Raw genomic sequence first — 26,497 nt, forward strand, 5'->3', positions numbered from 1 at the left:
AGTGCTCACTTCTAGCCCACTCACTGGAAATCCACGCATACTATTTATAGCTCTTATTCTTGTCTTTGAAGCTTGGGGTTTTCCTCTTTATGTTAATGGATGTTACGTTGGTATACCGTGTGCATGCCTGGTGTCCCAGGAGACCAGAAGAGGGTATTGGATCTCCTAGAGCTGGAGTTACTGGAGGTTGTGAGCCACTGTATTGTAGCCAGGAATCAAATCAAACTCTGGTGCTCCGGAAATGCTCTTAACTGCTGCCTCAGCCCCAGGTTTTTTCATTTCATAAGCAGACTTTGAACTCTTGGAGGGCAGGCGAGATGGTTGAGAGGGTAAAGGGTGGGTAAAAGCCCTTCCTGCAAAGCCTGACTACCTGAGTTCAGTCCATAGAAGAACCAACTCCCACAGGTGTCCTCTGGCACTTGTTATGTATGCCAAAGCATACCTATGGCTACACACACCACAATGTTAATACCAGAAGAAATTTAAGTGGGGTGTAACACTTGGAGAAAATTGTATTCCTTTTTTTCTTTGAAGGTAAATAAGATGGAATCCCAGTTGGAACGGCATTCTAAACAAGCAATGCAAATCCAAGAACAGAAAGTACAACATGAAGAAGCAGTAGTTAAGTTAAGGCATAGTGAACGAGAAATGAGAAATACACTAGAAAAGTTCACTGCAAGCATCCAGGTATTGTGTTTGTGTCAGCATATAAATATTAGCTGAGACAGTTACACTTCAACAGCAATTGCAAGAAAGCATTTTTAGTTTGCTTCCCATTGAAATGCAAAATACAATTATTATTATTTCCCACATTAGAAATATGCTTCTCACCATGTAGTTCTGGCTTAGAACTCTGTAGTCCAGGCTGGCCTTGAACTTAGAGATCCGTTTGATTGTGATTAAAGATGTGCACTCTTATGCCTGGCAGCCAGTTGTTTCTATTTTAAAAGGCAGTTTTCAATAAATATCTAAATTATAAACTTCAACTATGACGTATAGCTTCAGTTTTTAAGATTTAGTTGCATGTAATATATTTATGGATATCTACATATATTTGTGTAGAGTATATGTAGTTTTAATGTATAAAATACATTATACATATACAGATACAAAAAGTAACTTTCCTTTGCCTAATATTTGAATTTCCTGTTTTTGATTTGTCTGTTTTATTTCAAGTTTTTCTGTGCTATGTACACAGCTACATTACAATTACACTTACGTCTTTATATACACATCTGATTACTTTCATTAAGATAGTTCCTGAAATTATAATTAGTTGTATTCACCATTGCTTTAAAGCACTTCTTGCCTCATACCAAATTGTCCAAATAATGGTTCTGACTCATTATAATGAATTTGTACACATTTTGTTTTCTGGTCATCTATATTTTCATATTGATGATGTTTTTGATCATTTACCTTTTATTCTTAAATTTTTTCAAAATTCAGTGTTCAAAGAAATATTTACTCATACTAAGTTAAAGTATTGGCCATAAATGCTAAATTATTTTTATAGGGTTTATCAGAACAAGAAGAATATTTATGTGTACAGATTAAAGAGCTGGAAGCTAATGTGCTTACTACAGCCCCTGACAAAAAGCAGCAGAAATTGCTCGAAGAAAATGTCAATGTTTTCAAAAAAGGTATGTTTAAAAGTAAACTGCTGCCCTTTTTACATTTCAGATTGTGTGTCACTGCAACTCTCAACAAGCATGCACTTCACTTAATGTTGTCCCCATTACTAATTGCTGCTTATACTAAGGTACTGACTCGCCAGCAGAAGCTGGTCAGTTCATCATTCATGCCTTCTACACTGCACAGTGTCTTTGGTTGATTAGACCCGGGAAGTGTCTTTAGACCAGGAAAAGCCACCAGTTCATCTTGTGTCCTTCACTTTGTTATACTGTGGAGGACTGTTTAAACAAAAGAAAATACCCAGCTTCTCCAGACCTGAAAAAGGCTAGTCCTAGGGTAAAAGGCATGAAGTGAATATTCATGAAGTACTTTAAGAAAAGGTGAGAATGTAAAATGACTAAGAGATGTTAACAGCTTAACCAGAGTTTAACGCTGTGTATTAGAATATTGTTGCTTTAAGTGTTTTAGGTCTTTTCCTTGATATTTGATACCCTGTATTGGATTGAGTATTACTAACAATATAGAAAAGTGAGTTTGGCTATTTTATTATTTAATTTCAGAATATGATGCTGTGGCTAAGAAAGCTGGGAAAGTTGAAGCTGAGATTAAACGGCTACACGATACCATCATAGATATCAACAATCGAAAACTCAAGGCCCAACAAAACAAACTTGACACAATAAATAAGCAGCTGGATGAATGTGCTTCTGCTATTACCAAAGCCCAAGTCGCAATCAAGACTGCTGATAGGTAGAGTGTACTTCCCCTAGTCTGCCCTCACCCTAACTGGACATCTGGAGGAGTGTTTAACATTGCACTGGTTGTTATCCATAACATTTGCCTGCCATTGCCCAGCAACACTTTTCAAAAAGAAAAGTTTAAAATGAAAATTTATTATTTGTCTCCAACTTAAAAAACACATGCATACAACAAACTGGTAAACATGTATGCTTTAGAAAAGCTGGGGTTTACATATCATAACCCAGTTATTCAAGGCAGAGTAGATGTAGCAGAGCTCGGTCTTAACAAAAACAGGAAGTGGAGAGCCATAAACAGTAAGCATGAGCCATAAATCAAATCTTTTTACGATTATTTCTTAAAGTTTGTATTATCTGTTGAATGATTTGGCTAAAGTTAAGGAGCTGCTAAATCATTTGTTAGGAGCAGAAAGTATGTGTGAGTGAGTTGAGGGGAAAACAATTGGAACTCACTTGTCTGGGCATGGTGGCATACACCTGTAATCACAGAGAGCCCCAAACTCAGACCTGAGTTCAAAGAATGACCATGTCTGAAACAAACCTTGTTGAATGTCAAAAGTTTATAATATAATAATAGGTAGTGACCTCAAAGTCTACTAGAAGCATACATAAGGGGGTTTTATTAAGCTCTATGGAATTTTAATAAAACATAAAACTACAAGTATTTGTATAAGCATAAAAAAGTAAGGATGGTTCATTAAAACACATGTCATAAATTGTGTTTGCTTTTTAGAAATCTTAAAAAGGCTCAGGATTCTGTTTGCAACACAGAGAAAGAAATAAAAGACACTGAAAAAGAAATAAATGACTTAAAAACAGAACTAAAAAATATTGAAGACAATGCAGAAGAGGTCATAAAAAACACAAAAACTGCAGAGGTAAGATGTCTGTCTCATTACAGGGTGGATGACACTTGGAGCAATTCAAATGCCGGTTATAAGTTAAAAGGTTTCTTAACTGTGAATTTAAACTTTCTGTGAATTAAAATTATTACAGTGGGACAGGAAGAGGAACTGCTAACAATGACTATGTAATGTAAAAATGCCTGTTTGATAAGGTATTTGTCACACTTCTTGGTTTTTAGATGTCCTTACCAGAAATCCAGAAAGAACATCGTAATCTACTTCAGGAACTAAAAGTTATTCAAGAAAATGAACATGCTCTTCAGAAAGATGCACTTAGTATTAAGTTAAAACTTGAGCAGATAGATGGCCACATTTCTGAACATAACTCAAAAATAAAATACTGGCAAAAAGAGGTAAGATTTCTGGCATTTAATTAATTTTAGACCTTTTTCGGGGGCTGGAGAGATGGCTCTTGTAGAAGACCCAGATTTGATTCCTGGTAACACATGACAGATCACAACAGTTCTAACTCAAGAGAATCTGTGGTGACCATACATCAATGCATAGATAATAATAAAGCTTTTTGGGTGTTTTTCTATTAAAATATGTTCTGATTATAAATGTTTTCACATTTATATGGGATATAAGACTAAATTATTAGATAGAAATTAGTAATCATTAGAATAGGGCAGGTACCTACCCACCCCGGAGCTTATGTCTGTTCATTCCTATACTGTTTTTGTAGCTGTCATTTTTCATGCTGTTGACTTAAGCTGGGAGCAGTCGAGATAGATAGCCCAGTGGTTACAAGCTCTTGCTGCTTTTGCAGAGGACCCAGTTTGGTCCCCAGCACCCATATCAACTGGTTTATCTCCACCAGATCCACAGGATCTGGTGCTCTCTTAGGTGTATATGGCATCTATCTACACACTTGTATGCACCAACACACCAATGCACAAATAAAAATAAACGACCTGTTCTTACGTCTTCTCAATTCTCTTTAGATTTCAAAAATAAAATTGCATCCCATTGAAGATAAACCTGTTGAGACAGTATCAGTTCTAAGCCAAGAGGACCTTGAGGCAATCAAGAATCCAGATTCTATAACAAGTCAAATTGCACTTTTGGAAGCTCAGTGTCGTGAAATGAAACCAAACCTTGGTGCTGTCGCTGAGTATAAAAAAAAGGTATGAGTGAACTATTTCTAATAGAAATTTTGCTGAGCCTAAATTTGGTATTTTGCTTAATGACCTGTGCTAATTCTCAGATTTGTATGTGAAAAGGGGCTTTGCTTTTTTGTTTTACAATCTTCACAGGAAGACTTATATTTGCAAAGAGTAGCTGAACTGGACAAAATTACTTCTGAAAGAGATAATTTTAGACAAGCATATGAAGATCTTCGAAAACAAAGGCTGAATGAATTCATGGCTGGTTTTTATGTAATAACAAATAAACTAAAAGAAAACTACCAGATGCTCACTTTGGGAGGGGATGCTGAACTGGAGCTTGTGGATAGTTTAGATCCTTTTTCTGAAGGAATCATGTTCAGGTTTGTGAGATTTTAATCCTGCATATTTTCCAAATTCTTAACATTTCTTGAGTGTGTGAAGGTTTTATTTGGTAGTAAATGTATTTTCATATTTGCAGCATAAAATATGTGCAAAGTATGTTATACAATGTCTTAATTCATCTTTTAAAATCAAAGCTAGATGCAATAATATAACATCAATAGTCCCAGCATGCCCCTTCAGGGAGATGGACATAGACAGACTCACAAGCTAGGTAGCCAGGCTTAATGCACCAATGAAATGACTCACAGACAAGGCAGAAAGACCTCTATCAACACCAAAATAAAATGGTTTTTTTTCCAAAATGGTTAAAAGAAAATAGGCTACAGTTTAAATCTTAAAATTTTGATGTTATAAAACAAGCTAGATTTTTTAAAAGAAGATCAACAGCCAGGCCATGGGATGTGTACAGCTAATCTCACCACTCAACTAGTTTAAGCAGGAAGATCACAACTTTTAAAAGTCATTACATACTAAAAATCACCCTATTCAGGAAACTAACATCCAAAATAATTGTGAAAAGCAACTTACATATTTAGCAAGAAAAAAGTGATTGATGTTAGTTGTGGGAAGTAATTAATAAAGTCTTAGCCTTAGTTTTACAAAGTATTTAAGTAACATTTTTTTTATTGCAGTGTTCGGCCACCTAAGAAAAGTTGGAAGAAGATCTTTAACCTTTCAGGAGGTGAAAAAACCCTTAGTTCGTTGGCCTTAGTGTTTGCTCTTCACCACTACAAGCCCACTCCCCTCTACTTCATGGATGAGATTGATGCAGCTCTGGATTTTAAAAATGTGTCTATTGTTGCATTTTACATATATGTGAGTAAATCATTGTATGGGAATGTTGTGGTTTATTTCTTACTATTGGGATTTTTTTTTTTAAATCAGACTGTCAGGTTTTTCCTTCTAGGCTTGCAGTCTTTCTTTTAAAAATACTCGAATTCCTCAGTCTCCACACTTTTCATGAATTATCCATGAAGTCATTACTATATGTTAGTCATCTATGTCAGAATTACTGTCCACAAACTATATGGGGGGAGGGTCATGTTGGCCTACTTATTCTGACTTAACTGTTATTTCTTTTTTTCTTTTTAGGAGCAAACAAAAAATGCCCAGTTCATAATAATCTCTCTTCGAAATAATATGTTTGAGATTTCAGATAGACTTATTGGCATCTATAAAACATACAATATTACAAAAAGTGTTGCAGTGAACCCAAAAGAAATTGCATCTAAAGGACTCTGTTGAAATTGTTCATACTGAAAATTTTCAAATTTACTTGGATTTGGTGTTTCTGGTTTTGTCTGTAAAAGATTGTAAAAAGATTATAAGTTGTATAAATAATTTTTTTCTAAATTGTATGACGTTTTGAGTGATAATATCTTTTAAAAATTGTATCCATTTCTGTACTATAGAAATAAGGGATCTTCACTGGTTTCAGGTTTTTCATTGTTGTTGGGCGGCTGTTTGACAGTGTTCAGTGTAGCCCACCCAACCTCAAACTCTGGATTCTCCTGCCATAGTAGGTATTACAAGTATTCCACCATCTCTATTTCTGTAACCCTCCTTGTAATTCCAGGGTCATAGAGGCAGACAGGATCATCACTGGGGATTGTGGGCTACCTAGGTAGGCTAATCCATAAACGCCAAATTCAGAGAACCTATGAATTACAGTGGAACAGCAAATGTTTACAATCCTATAGGTCAATCACACCCCAGTATACTAAAGTAATGCTACCAACTTACTTCTGCTAACCTAACATTACAGAAGTTGGCAACATTTTCAGAAGGAATTTGAAGGGATCCGTCATTGGCAGGCTTGGTTAACACCTTTGATCCCTGGGCTCAGTCAAGAATTCCCTTTCTCAAGTCTTTTGCTTTATTAGTCAAACACTCCCACCACGAATCGTGACTCATATATAAAACTATAATATTAAATACATTAACATTATAGAAGTAGAAATAAAATTATTTGATGGAGTTTTCAATTAAGAATAGCCAGAATCCATATGAAAAGTATGCCACCACTTTCTAAGACATTCAATAAAATACCAAGTTTATTAAAATATACTGTTACACATAAAACCCAGAATTTCCAAATGTATGTTCTTTCAAGTTGTACAAATTCAACCTCCTAGTAAAAATATAAAGCAGTAAGTGTATCAACACAAAAATGTTGTATACTCAAAATTGTCAAGCATATGCTTTCTTAGATTGAAATAAAGTTTCAGTTAATTACATCAGCCTACTCCAGTTTTTTTTAAGCATAAAAAAGTGAGCTCTCCCACCTAACACTGGCACTTCACTACTTTGTTTCCTCATCTATACAAAATTAGTAACCCTTGAAAAATGTATTAGGCTAATTGTTCTTCGACTGTTAATATTTACATTAGAAAAAAGCTGGGCAGTGGTGGTTCATGCTTTAATCCTAGCACTTGGGAGGCAGAGGCAGGTAGATTTCTGAGTTCCCAGCCAGCCTGATCTACAGAGTGAGTTCCAGGACAGCCAAGGCTATACAGAGAAACCTATTCTCAAAAAAAATGAAATTTTAAAAAACAGCACTCATAATATGGCATATGTGTCTGTTAAAAACTGAACATTTCCCTTCACCTCCATTAATTACATCTTCAAAATGGTCTCAGTATATAGTAACTGTGCTAGATAAGTGGAATTAAAACTTGTCAGCATTGTTCTTAAATATAACTTTTATTTGAAATAAAGTCCCCAGAGGTGGTAATTCACCTCATTTGGGGTTTCTAGAAAACATTGTGTTTCAGATTTCATTGGCAGTGAACCATAGTTCTACCACATGTATCATGGTAGTCCATGTCAAGGGAGCAAAATTAAAAGTTCTGACTTAATGACCTTTTAAAACTAAACAGGTACAGCAGCAGCTCATACTTACAATCCCAGTGCTTAAGCTACAAGGGGAGACCATTTTAAGATGAATATAGTTTACATGATACCAAATCTATTAAATGAATCACACCAACATGATTGTCTCAATATACATGTTTCATACAGTTTTCATCTAAAATCAAGACTAAAACACCACAAAATCAAAATATGTACTTGGTTTGCTTTGTAATGCTGGAGCCAGCAGATCAGGCAGGGGTCTCTAGCACTAGAACTTTTTTGGTTGGTTGGTTTTTGAGACCTTACTGATACCAAGGCTGAATTAAACTCAGTATGCTAGACACAGTTGATTTATCCAAAAGCAGCAAGCAGTGCTACTTGGGATGAATACTCTTACATCTATTGGGCTTGACCAAAAAAGATGTTTAAACAATCCTGGCTTGGATTTTTAAAACAACTTATATATAATCTCCATCTATACATTGAAAAGCTTCAGATCATATCACAATAGGCTTGTGGACCTTAAGGATCTTGTCAGTTTTTAAAGATCTATCTACATATACAAAGAACTGCAAGTTAACCACTGTAGCATCGTTAATTTAAAATAAAATAAAGATTTACTAGAAAGCCAATAAAAACAGGGTAAGATTAATATTCAAACTAAAATTTGCCATTTTCAAATTTGATTTTAGTCATCTTTCAGATGTCTCATTTCTGACAGCACTTCCTACCCATCCATGGGAAGTAGTTTATCATATTCCTGTATATCTGTTATAACAGATATAAAGTTTATTTGCTACTTATGGACCATCTAGCAATCAATAGTTAGCCTCTGCTATACAGAATAAGCCCACATAAAGCTGTTAATGTAGGTTTTCAACCAGAAACTATTTTGCATATAAACTCCTTTAACAAATATAAAGTGTAGCATATTGTATTTTTTAAATCATACAAGTTCTTAGATAAACTTTGGTAAAGAGAGAAAAAGACTTCAAAGAAACATATTGAAGTGATTTCATTTAAGAAGGTTATTATGTGATGGTTGAAAAAGAGTATCAACATTAGTATCACTGAAATGAGTGAAACTATAGTAATGTTTAAAATTTTAAAAAACTCCATTTCTTTTTCATCCTTATCAGGCCAGGAACATGGCATTCTTTTTGAAGAAATTCTCATTTCAGGAATGACAGCTTTCTTAAGACGTCCAATTTCTGTTCTGCTCCACTCTTCTTTTAATACATTGCTTACTCGAGGATAAATTTCAACAGGCTGGACCTCAGGAAGTGGTCTCTGTTTCAACATCTGCACACGTTGGCGGACATCATCAATTTTTTCAAGAAATTTAAGTGGAGACTCATCTTGTAAAGATGTTGTCACTGTCATTAACTCAAGTTGTTGTTCCTTTATCTCCTTCATTCTTTCAATCTGTGGAGTGTATTCTTTATTGATCATCTTGCCAACATCACAGAGAGCTGCCAAAAAATATTTTTTTTTCTGTTCTAATGTATCACTAAGCTCCTTAAAATACTGGAGAACAACTTCCTTATCTCCTTGAACTATTTTCTCAGAATGACATTTCTGTTCTTCAAGCTTTTCAATAAGGCGAGTGATATCTGTCCAGTGTGTGTCGGTTAATTGTTTAAACAACTTCTGAGGTGTATCCTTTTCTTTCAGATAGGCACTTTGAAGGTCATCTATAGGATGGCCATGATGTTGGCCTATAGTAAGACAATGGCCACAAACTAATTTTTTATCTAGTAGACAATAAACATTTAATGGTTGCCTGTAATGTTCAGGGCAGGTGACAACATCTGGGTGGTCTTCTTGCTGGTACTTTTCAATAATTGCTCTTAATGCAAAGTTTACAGGTAAGGATTCTATGCCAGTGGACGCAATCTCAATAATACTTCTACAGTTAGGACACTTGAGTGGAATTCGCAGGGGTCTCCATATGTAAAAGTTACCAGATGCCTGAAGAACATTTTCCAAACAGTTTCTACAAAATGTATGAGAGCATGGTAGTACACGGGGATCTTCAAAGATACTATAACAAATGGGACACGTTAACTCGTCCTCAAAATTATGCATTTCCTGTCAAAACAAAAAAAATTTAAGTCTATATGTAGCACACATCTGGCACATTTGTAAGATTTTAGACATGCCCTTCAAATTAGTAACATACTGTATTCACCATTTAAAAGAAAAGCATTGAGGGCAATTGGCACTTTCTTTGTAATTCAACTCCTAATATATACAGAGTAAGTACATCATCTTAAAAGTATTACTTTCCAACAAAATCCCTAATTTGAAATACTCCAAATTAGTCAAACTGTGATAAAGACGTAAGTAAAATTCAGTTGAAATCTACTTAATAATTACAATTACTATATGCAAGTCTTAGCTTCCTAGATACCAAAGTAAAACTGCACATGTAATGAATAGGCAAGGGCAAGACTAAATAAACATTTGTATAACAGGCTTAGCAAAATTATTCAATTTAAAGGGAGAATGTTATCTGTGATTTTTTTTTTTCTGAGATAAATGCTAGGGTTGTAGGTATGAGGAATCACAACTAGCTCAACCATAGCTTCTTACAAGTTATATTTGGCTTCTCTAGAAATTGATACTATTAACATCAGCACATAGCAATTCCTATTTCTTTTTCTATTTTTCTTGTTGGTGCTATAATAAACTCAAAGCCTTGTACATGCTAAGCAAACACAAGTTTCACAGATCCAGACCTTTGCTGCAGCATTCTAAAGTGGTAATTTTAACTTAAAAATTTGAAAGGGAAAAGCTGTGATGGCTCAGTGGTTATGACTGTAAACTTGCTCTTCCAGAGGACCAGAATTTAGTTACCAGCACATCAGGGGGCTTATATGTAACCACCTACAAACCACCCCCAGGGAATCTGACACTTTACCAATACCTGCACATCACAACACACACACAGCTAAAAATAAGTCTTTTTTAACATGTATTTTGAGAATATCCCTAAAACACAGGAAGAAAGGGGGAAAAAAAAAAACAGGAATAGTTCAGAGACTCCAACAGAAGCTGGCAGTTTTGGTTTTGTTTTTTAAATATAAAGGGTTTATTTGGGACCTGGGGGGTGGGGGGGGATACAGAAGCAGAGAACAGGAGGACAAAGAGGAAGAAGGGAAGAGAGAATAGGTAGAGAGTGGAGGCTGGCAGTTTTACAGCCCACTTTTATAGTTTTCCTTTGTATTCACAATGCAAGCCTTCAAAAAACTACCTAGCCTTTGGCAGGGGAAAAAAATCAAGTATATATCACTGTTTAAACAAGGAAACAAAATCCTAGATGCTATTTACGTAAAGTATAAAGGCTGACAAAAATTCTATATAAAACCAGTCCCAAATTAAGTTCATAAAAACAGGGCTGGGCGGGCTGGAGAGATGGCTCAGTGGTTAAGAGCACTGACTGCACTTCCAGAGGTCCTGAGTTCAAATCCCAGCAACCACATGGTGGCTCACAACCATCTGTAATGAGATCTGATGCCCTCTTCTGGTGTGTCTGAAGACAGCTACAGTGTATTCATAAATAATAAATAAATAAATCTTTAAAAAAAAAAAAAACAGGGCTGGGGATATAGCTCAATAGTAGGATGTGATGTCTAGCATGCATGAGGTCCTGCAATCAGCCCCCAACACCACCAAAAAAAAGTTTGTAACAATAGCACTTAGAAATGACTAATTGTTCTTTTTTTTGAGACAGGGTTTCTCTGTGTAGTCCTGGCTGTCCTGGAACTCAGTCTGTAGACCAGTCTGGCCTCGAACTCAGAAATCCGCCTGCCTCTGCCTCCCAAGCGCTGGGATTAAAGGCGTGTGCCACCACCGCCCTGCCTAATTGTTCTTTTTAAACTCCTTTTAGATCTGTTTAGCCCTTAGCTCCTTAGCCACCTTCTGTGACACTGCTGCATCCCTAGATCAGGTGCCTCTGTAAATTTAACTGGATAGACTAAGTTTACTTCAAGCACTTAAGATTTTATAAGAATTTTATAACATTTATGTATTAGAATGTAAGCTTCCTATAAGGTCAGAAATAATATCTAAACAGTAGTAGTTTTAATAGCAATCTAGACTTTTATTTTTCTTTTTAATAATAAAATCTGTTAGAAGCAACGAAGAGCCTATCAGAAAATATACCATGACAATAAGGAGTCAGGTTGTAGCATGTAGAAATCAAGTCATGACCTGTCTAGGATTCCAGGAAAGTAATGACTGGGTGGCAGCACAGAAGACAACAGTCACTGAAAAGAAATGCAAGTGAATGCATGTTTAAAAGCCTTTACAACCTGCACCCACACCCATAGAGATCTGTGAAGTCATACAGAAATTACTCAAGAAAAACAAACATATTTCTCTGAGTACTTCAATGATGTCAAAATACACAATGATGGAATACAGAAAATGTAAGCAATGTACATAACACATTCAATCCAGATTTAATATCTGGTAGTAAAACTGCAAAAACAAAATAGATTTTAGGACAAGTCTGCATACATGTTAAACAGTTCTAGTATTATTAAATCTTCACAGTTCTATTTTAGATCTCTCACAGGAAGCTGGGGGCAGGGGGCATGGCTCAGTGGGTAAACCATTTCCCATCCCAGCTTGAGAATCTGAGTTTGGATCCCCAAAACCCATGAAAAGCTGAACATAGTACATATCAATAAAGCACTCAGGCAGAGGTGAAAAAATGACTCGGTCTCAAGTTAGGAGGACACTGTCCTCTGACCACACATGCTCTGGAAGGGGGGGGGGGGCAACTTATACATTTGCACAGACAGACACTCAAAGATTTGGGGGATGGGAGGGGTGAATGACTGTGTCTGAGAATCTATTTGTAGACCCAACAGCTCAACTTTAAGTTATAAGAAGTTTGCAAACAAAGTATCAATACCAACAATAAAAGCATCCATGGCAGCACTGGACTTTACAAGACAATGAAACAATCAATGCCTTCCCTTCAACAAGCTTCCTTTAGGGAACTCAAAACTCCATGCTAAGAAAAAAAAATCTACTTTGATAATAAAGACAGCTTCTCAAAAATAAACTACTGAGCACTGAGAAGCAGTTCAGCTGTTAAGAACACTTGCTACTACTCTTTCAGTGGACCCAGAGTTTAATTCCCTGTGCCCATATCAGACAGTTCACAAAAGCCTTTAACTCCAGCTCCAAGGATACAGTCCCCTCTTCTGGCCTCCATGGGCATTAGACTCATGTGGTATATACTAACAGACAAGTAAACTTTAAAATCCCCCACACAAGGATGGGGACAGGGGATTTTCTAAAGATGCTACTGAAGGCATAAAGGAAGTCTTACCAAGAGAACAGAAAAGCAAACACTAAAACAACTGTGCAAGCAATGTAGAAGCAAAGGACAAATACAAAAGAGGTGTGTGTGTGTGTGTGTGTATATATATATACACACACACACATATATACATATATATATGCATACATACATACACACCATACATGCAATAAAACTGATAGAATTTTAATGTGTCTGAGCATACTGAGAGGTAAAGAGAAAAAAACATAAAACCATGAAAACATACTCCTAAATACTAAACATACTCCTAAATACTAAATAGTGATTTACCAAGTGACAAAACTACATTGGGGGAGGGGGGCAAAAAGAACCACAATTTTCCTTATTAAAGGACAGCCAATAGATCTATACTTAAACTGTCGAACGTTCACTCTTTTGAATGTGTTTAGATGTCTGAGTAAACACACATGTGGGGCGTGGTGAGCATGTGGTCAGAGGAGACCGTTTGCAAAAGTCAGTTCTCTCCTTCGTCCACATTTTCCAAGGACTGAACCTGATTGTCAGGGTTACCTGACAAGCACTCAGGCACTGAGCCATCTTGTCAGCCCAAAAATGGAAAGAAAAAGAAATTGAGTACAACATTAAAACATTACATAGAAAGCCAGAAGTGAAGCTGGGTGTGGAAGAGCAAGCTTTTCACCCCAGCACTTGGGAGGCAGAAGCAGTAGGAACCCCTGTGAGTTTGAGGCCCGCCTGGACTACAAAGTGAGTTCTAAGACAGCCAGAACCACATGGTTAAGAACCTGTCTCAGGAAAATAAATAAATAAATAAATAAATAAATAAATAAATAAATAAATGAAAAAGAAGCACAGAAGTGAAAACTGAAAGAGAATATAAGGAGAGGAGGGCGATAGGTTTTGAAGAAGAAGAACAGGGAGTAAAAAAGATAGCTACCAGCTTTTATATTAATAAAGGTTGTTTCACTTAATCAGCATAAGCTAAAATTAACTACTTAGGAAGACAGACAATCTTACAAGTGGCCAGGCAGAAGCACACAATGCAAAACCAAGAAAACACCATCAGCAGTGGGAGTTGGCAGGAGGATTAAAAGTTTGAGGCTGCCGGACGGTGGTGGCACACACCTTTAATCCCAGCACTTGGGGGGCAGAGGCAGGCAGATTTCTGAGTTCGAGGCCAGCCTGGTCTAAAGAGTGAGTTCCAGGACAGCCAAGACAACACAGAGAAACCCTGTCTCGAAAAACCGGAAAAAAAAAAAAATATGTGTGTGTGTGTGTGTGTGTGTGTGTGTGTGTGTGTGTGTGTGAATGAATATGGAATTAAGCCCAGAAGTTTTTACTTTTTTCAAAAAGAGATCATTTCTCTTTTTCTGTATGTCTGCCAAACCGGTGACACACGGTAGTGGATCAGTGTTTTTCCTGTTTATTCACTTTGAAGTTACTTTTGATGAATATATGACAAAGTAAAAAAAAAAAAAAAGAACACAGTAAGTTCTTTTTAAAAAAAAGACGACCAGTTATCCCCTTAGAGCCTTCCTTATACCAGTTATCCCCTTAGAGCCTTCCTTATACCAGTTATCCCCTTAGAGCCTTCCTTATACGTGCTGTTCTTAAATATAACTTAGTTGCTACTCCTTTTATCTAGAGATGAACTCTATTTACCACTACCACCCCCAGGAAATTTTATATAAGTCAAATGACTAACTCTCCAAGAAGCAATACTTTGAGTTCTAGGTATAATCCTTATGAAACCATGCATTTCAGTTAACTTTTCTGTTGTTGTGATAAAATACCATGACAAGGTAATTCAAAGAAGACAGTTTATTTTGGCTTACAGTTGCAGAGGGTTAGAGTTCATAATGAGGACAGCAGAGCAGCCAGAGCAGGAAGCTAAGAGAATCTGACCTTGAACCACAGAGAACTAACTAAAAGTGAGGCAAGACTTTCAACTCCCCGACCCTGCAGTGACTTATCTTCCTGCAAGGCTGCATACCAACTGGGGACCAAGTATTCATCTCAAATGCCTGAACCCATGGGGGACATTTTTACCCAAACCACAACACCTAGCAACCAGATGCTATGTAAAAAGTCTAGAATAACTGGATTTTTAAAAACAGCACTAAGGTGCCAGATGTATTTAGTAAAAAGTTCCTGGAGCTTTCAAATGTTTGTTATTCAAAAGCAGACAGCCAGAAAACATCCGAAGCAAAAAGAAATGCTGCCAGCAAACAATATACCAAGTGTCCCTAAGGTCTGGAAGGAAAAAGATATTATCCCAGAATTCTGTACCTGTGTGATTTATTCACATATAACATCAAAACCAACTGTAGCAGTGGCAGCTTCCCAGCAAGCATGAAGACTGTGAGAACCTCAGACACCCAACAAAGCCACTCAACACTCCTGAGCTGGGGTAATCGAAAGAGGAGAGGAACAAGCATGCACTGACAAGAGGAAGAAATATGTGGAAAAGGAACAAAAATGAGAAAAAAGGCCAAAAGTGATAGAGTATCTTGCATAGCTCCACACTAATATATTTGATGCCTTACAACAAGTGAACTATTGAAAGTATTGAACAAATCAATTCAAATTACTAAAACTGAACCAGGAAAATAAACTGTGGAACATTTTACAAGTTTAAAAAGTACGATCTTGGACAGGGGCCTGAGAAAGTCAGGGCAAGTGTCTATGATGAATTCTTTCAAATGGTCATGAAACAATTTCTTGTTCATCTGTTCCAGAATACAAATATAAGCATCCAAATTTTTAAGACAGTATAGTAGGATCTCAAAACCCTGCAGAGATAATACAAACTAAAAATAGACTAATTTCCAAAAACAGCTACTTTATAGAATATGATTAGCAAATGAGCTATATTAGCAGACATGAATGCAGAGTACATTAAAAGGATGTCAGCCATGACTAGGCTGGGCTTATACATCAGTGACAGAGCAAGCTTCTAGGCTCACTCTCCAACATAACTAAGTGAACCTTGTGAACTGAGTAACAGGAAACCTGAAACAACTCACTCAGTGAAGTCAATGGAGGGTGAATAAGTGTAACCACATTAAATTTTGGAAAACAATGCAAGTATCAAACTCGAAAGAGAAAGTGGAATGGCAGAGACTCCAGTCTAGGGAGGGGAGAGGCAGCTACTGTGTAATGAGGACAGAACTAGATTTTGGCAAGATGAAAAGATCCTGAAAATCAGTTGTACTGATGATTACAAACCAATGTGCATATATGCACTGGCTCTGAGCGCTCACCTTACTGAAAGGATTTCAATGGGCAATGTATGCATTGTAAAATACAGGAAAAGCCAGGCGGTGGTGGTGCATGCCTTTAATCCCAGCACTCGGGAGGCAGAGGCAGGCGGATTTCTGAGTTCCAGGCCAGCCTGGTCTACAGAGTGAGTTCCAGGACAGCCAGGGCTACACAGAGAAACCCTGTCTTGAAAAACCAAAAAAAAAAATAAATAAATAAATAAATAAATAAATAAATAAAATAAATAAATACAGGAAAAACTAAGACACCTTTTCTTAACTATTTTCTTTCCTCTGCCAAAATATAAATGTTAATCAATTTGTATTAGTTATGCTTTTAAGAAGTAACAACAAAAATAAGCCATGTGAAATGTGTTTTCTTCCAATGAGTACTAAAATCTGAAGTAAAAACTGATAATTAAAGCAAGATAACCCACTTCGCTTTAGGTTATCAGACAACAGGTTGTTTTAAGACTGAGGTGAAACACAAGGCTCAATTATCTATTTGTAAATTATTGCCCGAATTTCTTGTGTTTAAACATAAACAGTTCTAAATTTCTCATCCTTTTGCAAGACTGACTGAACTTCTGGAGTCTACAAGGATTCCAGATATAACAATCAGTATTAAATACATCTCCTGATCCTGTGCTTTGAGATTTTATTTCATAACAGTGAACTGCTCTTCATCTTTGAACATGAATGTCATAAAATACTCATTAGTTTTTAGTTTTGTTTCATTTTTTGGACTGGGTCTCATGTGTTCTAGGCTGTCCTCACACTGCACTCACAGGAAAGCTGACTTTGAATCCCTCCACCTCTGAGTGCTGAGATTGCAAGCCATGTGCAGAGTCAACTTACATTTTACAATCTCAAAGGAAATTATGTTCCCCAAACCACAGTGCTCCATGACTTGCCACAGGACTTCTGGTGAGTCAGCAAGAAGCCTGGGAAAACTCAGGTGGTGCTACACCCACTTCTGGGCTGCACAGCCTGTGGCCATAATTGATAAAAAGTCTAATGTGTGAAATTATCGACTTGAGGGGGTTGGGGGGAGAATTGCTATGATTATGCCATTTATATACGACCATAAGACAAAAGTTTAAAATAAACTTTTCTCAGTCACTAGACACATATGAAATCTTGTGTTGAGACCTATTTTATAAAATTTAAAATATTTTCATATATATACATATACATATATTGCTTTTTTGAGATCGGGTTTCTCTTTGTAGCCCTAACTGTACTGGATACAATTATCCTTTTAAAAAATACTATAGCAATATCTAATTTTAAGTCTTTACTGATTTGTTTTGTTTCATTTTAATATAAACCTATTCCACAAAGCTATGAAAGAAGCTATTAATGTACCTTAACCAGGAATTGACATGAGAAACTATAGCTTTAACTGATTTTTTAAAAATATTTCTTAGGGGCTGGAGAGATGGCTCAGTGGTTAAGAGCACTGACTGCGCTTCCAGAGGTCCTGAGTTCAAATCCCAGCAACCACATGGTGGCTCACAACCATCTGTAATGAGATCTGATGCCCTCTTCTGGTGTGTCTGAAGACAGCTACAGTGTATTCATATATAATAAATAAATAAATCTTTAAAAAAAAAAAAATATTTCTTAGGGCTGGAGAGATAGCTCAGCGGTTAAGGGCATGGTTGCTCTTTCAGAGGTCTGAGTTCAATTCCCTGCAACCACATAGTGGTTCACAACCATCTGTAATGGGATCTGATGCCCTCTTCTGGTGTGTCTGAAGACAGTGAGTGTACTTATATACATAGAATACAGTTTTCAAAAAATATTTTTTTCAAAGGGAAAATATATTTGATGGAAAATATTTATCAACATACATGCTGAAAGGCAATGTGTATACACATTGCCTTTAAAATACTTTAAATATATTTAAATTTAAAATATCTTAAATTTTTTTAGACTTAAAATTAACATACAGTATATAAAATAGGTCTCAACACAAGATTTCATGTCTTTAGTGACTGAGAAAAGTTTATTCTAAACTTTTGTTAAATATATATATATATATTTACCTAAAGTCAACATTTTACTTTACCAGGCTAAGACATAGTATCTTGGCTCACTAGAAATGTAAATCAATGTGTAATACTGGGCAACAATTAATAAAGGTAGCTTGATAATAAATGCAGTCTGTAAACGTGTAAGGCAATACCGTTTTGTGTGCACGCCTTCAGATGTACACACATCCTTATAAAATGTTAGATAAATGTGAAAATCTTTAGTCAAGCAGTGATGGCTTTACTCCCAGCATTCCCAGAGACAAAGGCACTGGAATCTCTGAGGTAGGGACCATCCTGGTCTACACAGAGAAACCATGTCTTGGATAAAAACCAAAAACAAACAAAAAACTAAAAATCTTTTAGATTAGGTTATTTTCACTTTATGCTTCCTCCATAAGACGATCAAAATTACACCACCACCATCTATCTTTTTTTCAAGAGAGTTTAAATTTTACATCATAGCCCAGAAATCACACACTGCAATGTACTTTAGTTTCTTCATATATAGTTAACTTCCCAGAACTTACCTGGTCTGTCAATCTCCTGATCTAGATACCGAATATACTTTATCTTCTCCGACTCTTCCAAGATCTTTCGTTATTCTAAAATTAAAACAATTTAATGTTTCAGATCTTGCCTACAGTAAGTATTTCATCTTGAAAAATCCCAACAATTTCCACACAAAGGACTTTTTACGACATAAGGCATCTCTGAGTCTGAACAAGATTAACCAATGTAAAGATGACAGACACTAAACACTCATACTTCGGTTTGGTGGGGTTTTTTGAGACCAGGTCTAATTGCGTAGTCCTCACAGAGGACCTGGAACTCACAAGAGAGCCTGCTGCCTCTGTCTGCCCTCATACTGGGGTTACAGGCGAGCACATCCATGACCCGCTACGTTTTACTTAAACTCAGCAAGACGACTAGAAACAAACAAGCGCGTAGATTTCCCCAGCTCGAAACTACTGACGTTAAGTTATTCCCAGCAACACATTCGGTTCTGTCTTTGAAATGCTGTGGGACTCCCGGTCAGTTTTACCTATGAAGGTTCACATCTGTAAAATGGGCATAAGTCCTACGTAAACTCCAAACAAAGAAGTGGCTCAAGATGGCAGTCATCCCCTCTCCTCTAGGATGCCGGGGACTCGACCGCCCCGCGCCATCCCACGGGGTCCTAGGCTCCCCCACCAGCCCTTACGGCCGCGATCCCGCCAGCAGCTCCGCTGCTCCAGCCGCGCGCGAGGCGAGCGCACGCCCTCCGGAGCCCAGCCCGCCTCCCCATCCTCAAGTCCCGCGGCGAACGCACCGGGGCAGCGGGCGCTTGGGAACCGAGAGGCTCCGAGCCGTCTCCTCGGCGTACTCACCGCGAGGCGGGCGACGACGCGCACGGCGATGGCTCCGGGCAGCCTGGTGCGGACACTGCGAGGCACTCGCCCGAGTCTTCAGGTGTCCGGCGGAGGCGGAGCCCGCGGCGCCGCCACAGCGACTTTCAACTGCGCGGCCTCCGCCAATGAGAGGGCGCGGGCCGCCTTTGAACGCCAACGGCCGCGGGCCAGGCGCCTGCGCAGTAGGCGCGCGGCGCGGCAGCGGGGGCGGGGTGCCCTAGCGGAGGGCGGTTGGGAGGGACGCGCCTCGGTGGCCGGGGTCGCTCCTCGTGGGGGCAGGGCTGGCGCCAGGACCTCACGAGGGCGGGGACGCGCGGGCGACCGGCGGCTTCTGGAGGCGGCTGGGGGGGACTGCTTATTACTTAGGGCCACGCCCGCACACGCTGGCTCAGGAGCTGGCGGCGCGCAGCCTCCTTCCATTGTTACCTCACAGTTTCCTTGCTCAGGCCGGTGAAGTCACCGGCTGGAGGGCTTGGCACGCCGGCGCGCTCGCCCGCCCCCGTGAGGCTCCGGTCCCCGGGCTTAAGGCCGCGGAAGCCTTCGTCTCTAACACGTTGGATCAGAAAACACACTAGCGTGGTTTTTCACTTTTGCAGAGAAACTCCATTCCACAGCTCAGACCGCTCTCCGCGGCCGGCCGGCGTGAGCTACATAGCTAATTCCAAGGCAGCCTAAGACACACGGCAAAACTTGTTCTCGGAGACAAGATGGGGGTGGGGGGGGCGCCGGCCGGGAAGGAAAAAAAAAAGCTACGATTGTGCCTTCAGGGAGTATGGTTTACAAGTCCACAGAGTTCCCGACTCTGCCCGAGATTTCTGCAACCAAACCTGGGGAAGGGACCTTAGCAATAAGGCAGCTCCACGCTGACCATTATCAGCGTTACTCGGGTTTATGGATTGTGATTCGTACGCTCTATAGATGATAGTGTTGGCTTGGAAAAAGAGAGACCAGAAATTACAATTCAAATACAGTCATCAAAGCTTAAAAGTCATAAACCTAAAACTACCCTGTGTTGGTGCTTCAGTCTTCCAAAACTTTGGGCTGCAGAAAAAAGTTCAGCTGCTTTGATATACACACAGTCCCTTTGTGATAGACTTACAGATTTTGTTACAGATATAATATCGGAAAGATGATGAACTGAAATGTGAATTCTGAGCTGGGGGTGTAGCACAGTTCTAGTGCTGCCTGGCATGTTCAGTTCCCAATATGGAGAAGCAAATCCGCTGTGCGTACATTGACAACTTCTTGGTGCTCCTTAGACTCCCTGCTTGAAAACCTCTGTCTTGAGCTTTGAAACAAGAAGTCAGCACTGGCTGCTCTTCCAGAAGACCTACACAGCAGCTCACAACTGTCGCCAGGGAATCTGGTGCTCTCCTAGCCTCTCAGATCACCAGGCATGCATGTGATGTACGCGTACATGCATGTTACAAACCACACATTAAATAAACAGACAAACAGTTTTGTTTGGTTTTTTAACTGACCAGAGGTAACTTAGCAGTTAAGAGCACTTACTATTCTTCTCAAGTTCAGTTCCCAGGATGGCAGTGGACCCCTCACAACTACTTGTAACTCAAGCTCCAGGGGATCTAATGCTCACCCTTGCCTGGTTTAGCAGACACACGCGTATGGCATACACTTACACTGGCAATCCTTCATACACATAAAAAAAGTAAAAACAGTAGGAGCTTGTATACGGTCTTAGACAAAGAACAATAAATTCCTGAGGAATGGCAGAGCAAACACGTATGTATTAGGAGGCAAAAAGATGGAGACAGAAGCTAGTAGAAGTTAAGGATTACTTCAAGGAGCTTGTTAAAAAGAGGTCATGTAGCCCCATCTAACAGTCTCTGGCCAGCAAGGATGCTTTCTGGTCTTCCTATTTGAAGGAGATCCTTCCCACAAGAATCTCTCTGTTTGCTGCAGACAGGAAAATACAGGCCCGCTGGTCCTCGATAAGGACAGAGTTCCTCAAGTTATTTCAGCTGTAGTCATCAACATACCAACCCCCACCTAACTTGAAACAGCTCTTAACTCTGTGAAAATTAGCATCAACTGTAACCCAGCAAATGAATTTCATGCCAGGCAGTGATAGCACACATTTTTAATCTCAGCATCTGGGAGGCAGAAGCAGGCAGTTCTCGTTAGTACCCAGCCTAGTCAAAATCACACAAAGAAACCCTATCTAGAAACCCCCCCCACCCCCACTATCAATAAAAAAGAAAGTATTCCATGTCAAATGTGGTGAGTCAAACCTGTAATCCCAGTATTTTGGAGACTAAGACAGGAGGATTCCTGCAATTTAGAGGCCAGCACAGGCTATACTGTGCGTTTGAGGACAGCCTGGACCACAAGGTTGGAACCTTATCTCCAAACATACATAAAAAGGATGTTCTTCATCTGTAATGCTTTTCATCAAAATCATGGAGAAAGACATGTTTAATAGTATGTGCCTGTAATGTCAGCACTTGGGAATCTGAGGCAAGAGGCCTGCCATGAATTAGAGGACAGCCTGGATTGCATAGTGAGACCTTGACTCTAAATAAATAAATAATCAGCCATTGTTAAACAAAATTGTTATTGTATCTCTGTGACAAATTTCTCTAAGATTTCGGGGTGGGGGGAAATGTTTCTTTTGCTGGTTTTGTTGTTCTTTGGTGAGCCATGAAGGTCACACAATGATAACTTTGTTGCCAGCTGCTACGGAATTGGGTACAAATCTTACTAAACTCTTCCTTTCCAGGATAGATTGCTTAAAGTAATGTTAGCCACAGCCTCAAGATAGGTTTCTGACCTCAAGTGAATTGTGAAGCAAATCACTGTTTACCAGTAGAACACAGGCATTCAACTCTGGGAAGGGCTTGAGGGTGGTGATTTTAGCCCTATCCGTTTCCCTAGAATCTTCCCCTCACCTCAAACTTAGGAAAAAGCTGACCTGAGACTGTGCAGTTCATCCTTGGTTAATGCTTGCAGATTAATCAAATCCTTGGTTAATCCAAGAGGACCAAAGTCACTGCACTGGTGGATGCTAATGTGGAACTGCCACAGGTCCTAACTAATTGTGCCAAACTAGCAGGCCAAACAAGTCCCAGCAGAGACACACTGAGCCGGTGCACTCCAGAGTGCTGAGGTGAGTGTACACTATGAGCCAGGATTGGGCAGCCACCAAGCTGGGTAATGTGTGGTGTGAGGCTCCAGGGGATATACTACCTGGGAAGAATCCCAGAGTCTCCAAATAGCCACGGAATATTCCCTGAAGACTCTGTCTTAAGCATCAGCTGGGTAAAGAGAGCAGGAACTGGGCACCACTTGCTGATGAGGTGCAAGCCCTCTGACTTCACTCCTCCCCAGAAGAAGGATGGGACTCAGAGTCAAGAACTGGCTAGAGGTTGAGGACCAGTAGAGAGGAGGTCCTTTGGAACAAAGTCAGCCCCAGTGTTCCCCTTGAGCCATCCACCCCACTCTAGCTGAGGTGTGGGAGCAGCTGGAACTTCAAAGAAAGTGCCAATAAAATTAATTTTTGAAAAACAGTTTATGGAGGGGCCTTAGGATTTGGGGTTACCCAGCAATGACTTGAAAAGTCATGAACCTGATGCAGCTTCATCTCCTCGGGGAAATCTTTCTCTACAAAATAGATTTTTTTCTTAGCAGTTTTTTTTTCCTAGTCCTTCATAGATGAGTGCTGCATCTGCATTACTCTCAGCCGCCCATGTCCCCTCCAGTCCCTCGCTGGCCCCTCCCAAATTAGTCTGTCTTCTTTAAATATATGTAGATATATATAATGTACTCAACCCGTTTACCTTTGGTCAGACGTACAAGTCTCCAGGGAAGTATGGAATAGGTTTTGGTGGGAACTCATCCGCGGAGAAAACTGGTCCCGCCAGCCCTTCCTAGCAGCCAGCGCCCACTTGTAGCTCTTCATCTAGGAGTGGGCCATGTGGAATTTCTGCAGTGGGATGTCAGTGCTCTTGTTCAGGCAACCATGTGACTGAAGGTTCACAGGTACACTGACCTCGTTGTGTCTGAGGGACACAATATAACAGCAGAGTTCCTGGACCTCTGGCTCCTACAATCTTTCTGTCCCATCTTCAGCCATTTTCCCTGAGCTTTAAGTAACTGATACCTACTGTACATGTGTCAGCTGGGAGGGGGGATCCCACAGTGACTTACTCTCTGCATTTGGATCAGTTGTGGATCGCAGTAATGGTCTCCACCTGTTGCAGAAAGAAGCTTCTTTGATGAGCAACGAGAGCCACATTTATATGTGGGGATGAGGCCATATTGAGAAAGCAGTTAGAGATTATATTGGTTTAGGAAAATGGCAGGAGATTCTCCTCTGGGGTCCATGACCTCTCTCCAGTCATAGCTTGGCTAGGTTTCCAGTGCCAGGAGTGCATTTCTCTCCTGCTAACTGCACCTTAAGACTGACTAGATAACTGCTGGTTGCTCCCAGGATACAGACACCACTGTTGTGCCCTTGTGAAGTTCTTGCCACTTTAGTCAGTCTTGTCATCCACAGGCTTTACCGGTGAGTGGGACTGCCAATCGCCCCTCTCCCCCAGTAGCTCGCATAAGATCTTCTGAGTCCATGAGAACCAGTCCTCGGGGAGGAAGCTTTCAGATCAGTACCGGCTCTATTTCTGCAAGTCCTGTGTGGTGCGTTCGGCAAATAGGACCTTACCTTCAAATTCTGAGAGGCATCCAAGGGCAGCCATGTTGTTTTGTGGTTCTCGTGGAGTCACAGCTCAAGAGGAGGCTCCTGAGGCCAGGCACTTGTGTTTGTGTTAGATAGTCTATGGCTCATAGCGTAAAGTAATTTAAAGTATACATACACACATCAAGTAAGTAATTTTAGAGACACCTTATGTCTTTTTCAAATACCCTTAATGTTCTGTAGCCCTCCTCTCCCCTTTTTTTACTGTGTAGGTTTTAAAGGACCAGTTGAAGAACAAAACCAACATGCTATGTGATTGGTATGCTCTTGTTCAAGTTACCAGTTACTGTGTTGAAAGCAAGTCACGATCTCAACCACCTGCCAACGAACAATTGGAGGCCTATTACCCTCAGACAAAAAGATATTTGTTACAGGCAGACAATGCTGGCAGAGATGGGTCCCATCTTGTGATGGCTTCATCACCACACTGCCATTCCTTCTTCCTACCCACCCCCTTCACACACACACACACACACACACACACACACACACACACACAGAGAGAGAGAGAGAGAGAGAGAGAGAGAGAGAGAGAGAGAGAGAGAGAGAAGCGCAGCCTATTTGCTTTTCTTGGGTTAGCCCCTACTCCCTTACTCACATGAGCAAGCTGTGTTCACTAAAGCAAGTGCAACTCCTCCTCTAATAACAGCTCCACTGTGATAGAGATGCTAGGTTTTCCAATACAGCCACCATGCTTAACAGTAGCAAAAATAAAAATAGAAGGCGGCTTTGGCCGTGTGTACGTTTATAAATATAACTCTCCTTTTCAGGAAAAATTGTGTAACTGTCAGAACTTTGGGATTCCCATGAACGGCACACAGCCTTGGCTGCAGCTCTGATTTCAGAGTCGCTGCAGCTTCACTTTCACTCACTCGTGCATAAAGTCTGTCCAACCAGCTCTAAATGGAGCAAATAATACCAAGTGGAAGGCAAGACTGCCGGTGATGATTTGATAAGATTTCCAGCAGGACAACAGTCTGAACATCATGAACTGGCATGCTTTCCACTTTTTAAACTTGTACAGATAAAGGATGCTCCATTGTGTAAGAAAGTAGTGGCAGGGTTTTCTGTAACTCGTGATCATAGACTACGTGAAACAACACAATTTTCCAATAGCAAGATATTGGCCATGAAGGTGTTGGGGATAACTTACTGAAAGTATTCCTAACTCTGATTGGAAGATCCCAGAATAGGTCTAGCAAGATGGCTTTTCAGTGGGTAAGTGTGGTGCTGTTAAGCCTGATGTCCTGAGTTTGATCCCTGGAATGCACCGGGTGGAAAGAAAACCAACTCCCAGAAGTGGCCCTCTGACCTCCCCACGTGCTCTCTGACATGCCTCCTCCAATAAGCTTTTAGAAACATATGTCCCAGAATAATTATACATTTCTCAAATGTTATTATAACTTTTCAAATTATTTCTCAGCACATTTTAATATTTTCTAAAATGAGCATGTACAAGTTGTAATTATAAGGTAAGCAAGGTTTAGCTTCATGTCACCCCTCTAAATTGTAATTTATCTGCCATTTGTACCGCCTAAGTCATTCTGAACTCTTCTTTGGGAATTATGTCTAGAGTTAGTCCATCAACCAGACCTCCAGATAAAAATAAATAAAATACAAAGTCACTAACTTCATGGCTATACTTATAAATATAAGACAAAAAGCAAAGACTGGAAAGATGGCTTAGAGATTAAGAGCACCATTGCTCTTGCAGAGGACCAAGGTTCAGTTTCCAGCACCCACTGGGTAGCTCACTACCTGTCAATAAAATTCAAGAGAATCTGAAACCCTCTTCTGCATGCTCAATGTGCCCATAAATCACACACATATACATTAAATAATAAGTATTTTAATAACAGATTATAGGGTTATAGATTATAGGGTAAAGCCAAGTCTACTCAGCATTAAAATGTCTCTAGACAATTGGTTTCTTGTGCAAGAATCAAGCACTGGAATAAAGCACAGCCCATTTAGCAATCTACAGGCTGCGGTTGTTTATGTTTGTAAATAAAGTGTATTCAAACATCCACACATTTACTAACTGTCTGTGGCAACATTCATCCTTTAACAGCAGAGATGGTATGAGTCTCCCACTTAGCTACATCCCCATGGGCAAAGCG

General features: G+C 39.4%; 2 protein-coding genes across 4 annotated transcripts in view; one reads left to right on the plus strand and one right to left on the minus strand.

The window, feature by feature from the left end:
• The window catches only part of Smc4 (structural maintenance of chromosomes 4), a 30,042-nt gene extending 22,996 nt beyond the window's left edge, over positions 1-7,046 (plus strand). The window contains exons 16-24 of the mRNA XM_028763527.1: positions 535-687; positions 1,517-1,643; positions 2,196-2,385; positions 3,127-3,271; positions 3,478-3,651; positions 4,243-4,425; positions 4,555-4,787; positions 5,442-5,625; positions 5,902-7,046. Coding sequence (XP_028619360.1) covers positions 535-687; positions 1,517-1,643; positions 2,196-2,385; positions 3,127-3,271; positions 3,478-3,651; positions 4,243-4,425; positions 4,555-4,787; positions 5,442-5,625; positions 5,902-6,054 — 1,542 coding nt within the window. The 3' untranslated portion in view covers positions 6,055-7,046. The remainder of the gene's footprint in view (positions 1-534; positions 688-1,516; positions 1,644-2,195; positions 2,386-3,126; positions 3,272-3,477; positions 3,652-4,242; positions 4,426-4,554; positions 4,788-5,441; positions 5,626-5,901) is intronic.
• Positions 6,846-19,714, minus strand: Trim59 (tripartite motif containing 59). Of its 3 annotated transcripts, none has more exons than XM_028763529.1 (3): positions 19,646-19,714; positions 18,806-18,880; positions 6,846-9,753 (listed from the first exon to the last, which is right to left on the minus strand). In XM_028763529.1, the coding sequence occupies exon 3, from the start codon at positions 9,748-9,750 to the stop codon at positions 8,539-8,541; it is 1,212 nt and encodes a 403-aa protein (XP_028619362.1). In that variant the 5' UTR covers positions 9,751-9,753; positions 18,806-18,880; positions 19,646-19,714; the 3' UTR covers positions 6,846-8,538. The 3 variants fall into 3 exon arrangements, with proteins under 3 accessions (XP_028619362.1, XP_028619363.1, XP_028619364.1); XM_028763530.1 differs by lacking the exon at positions 19,646-19,714 and adding an exon at positions 19,588-19,638; XM_028763531.1 differs by lacking the exons at positions 18,806-18,880; positions 19,646-19,714 and adding an exon at positions 17,098-17,166.
• Positions 19,715-26,497: the final 6,783 nt, after the last annotated feature.

The sequence above is a fragment of the Grammomys surdaster genome, unplaced genomic scaffold (assembly GCF_004785775.1).
Source record: "Grammomys surdaster isolate TR1022 unplaced genomic scaffold, NIH_TR_1.0 139, whole genome shotgun sequence".
Taxonomy (NCBI): domain Eukaryota; kingdom Metazoa; phylum Chordata; class Mammalia; order Rodentia; family Muridae; genus Grammomys; species Grammomys surdaster.

Bases quoted from the DNA above. Each gene is read 5' to 3' on its own strand.
- Trim59 (XM_028763529.1), bottom strand. From the start codon at position 9,750: ATGCATAATTTTGAGGACGAGTTAACGTGTCCCATTTGTTATAGTATC.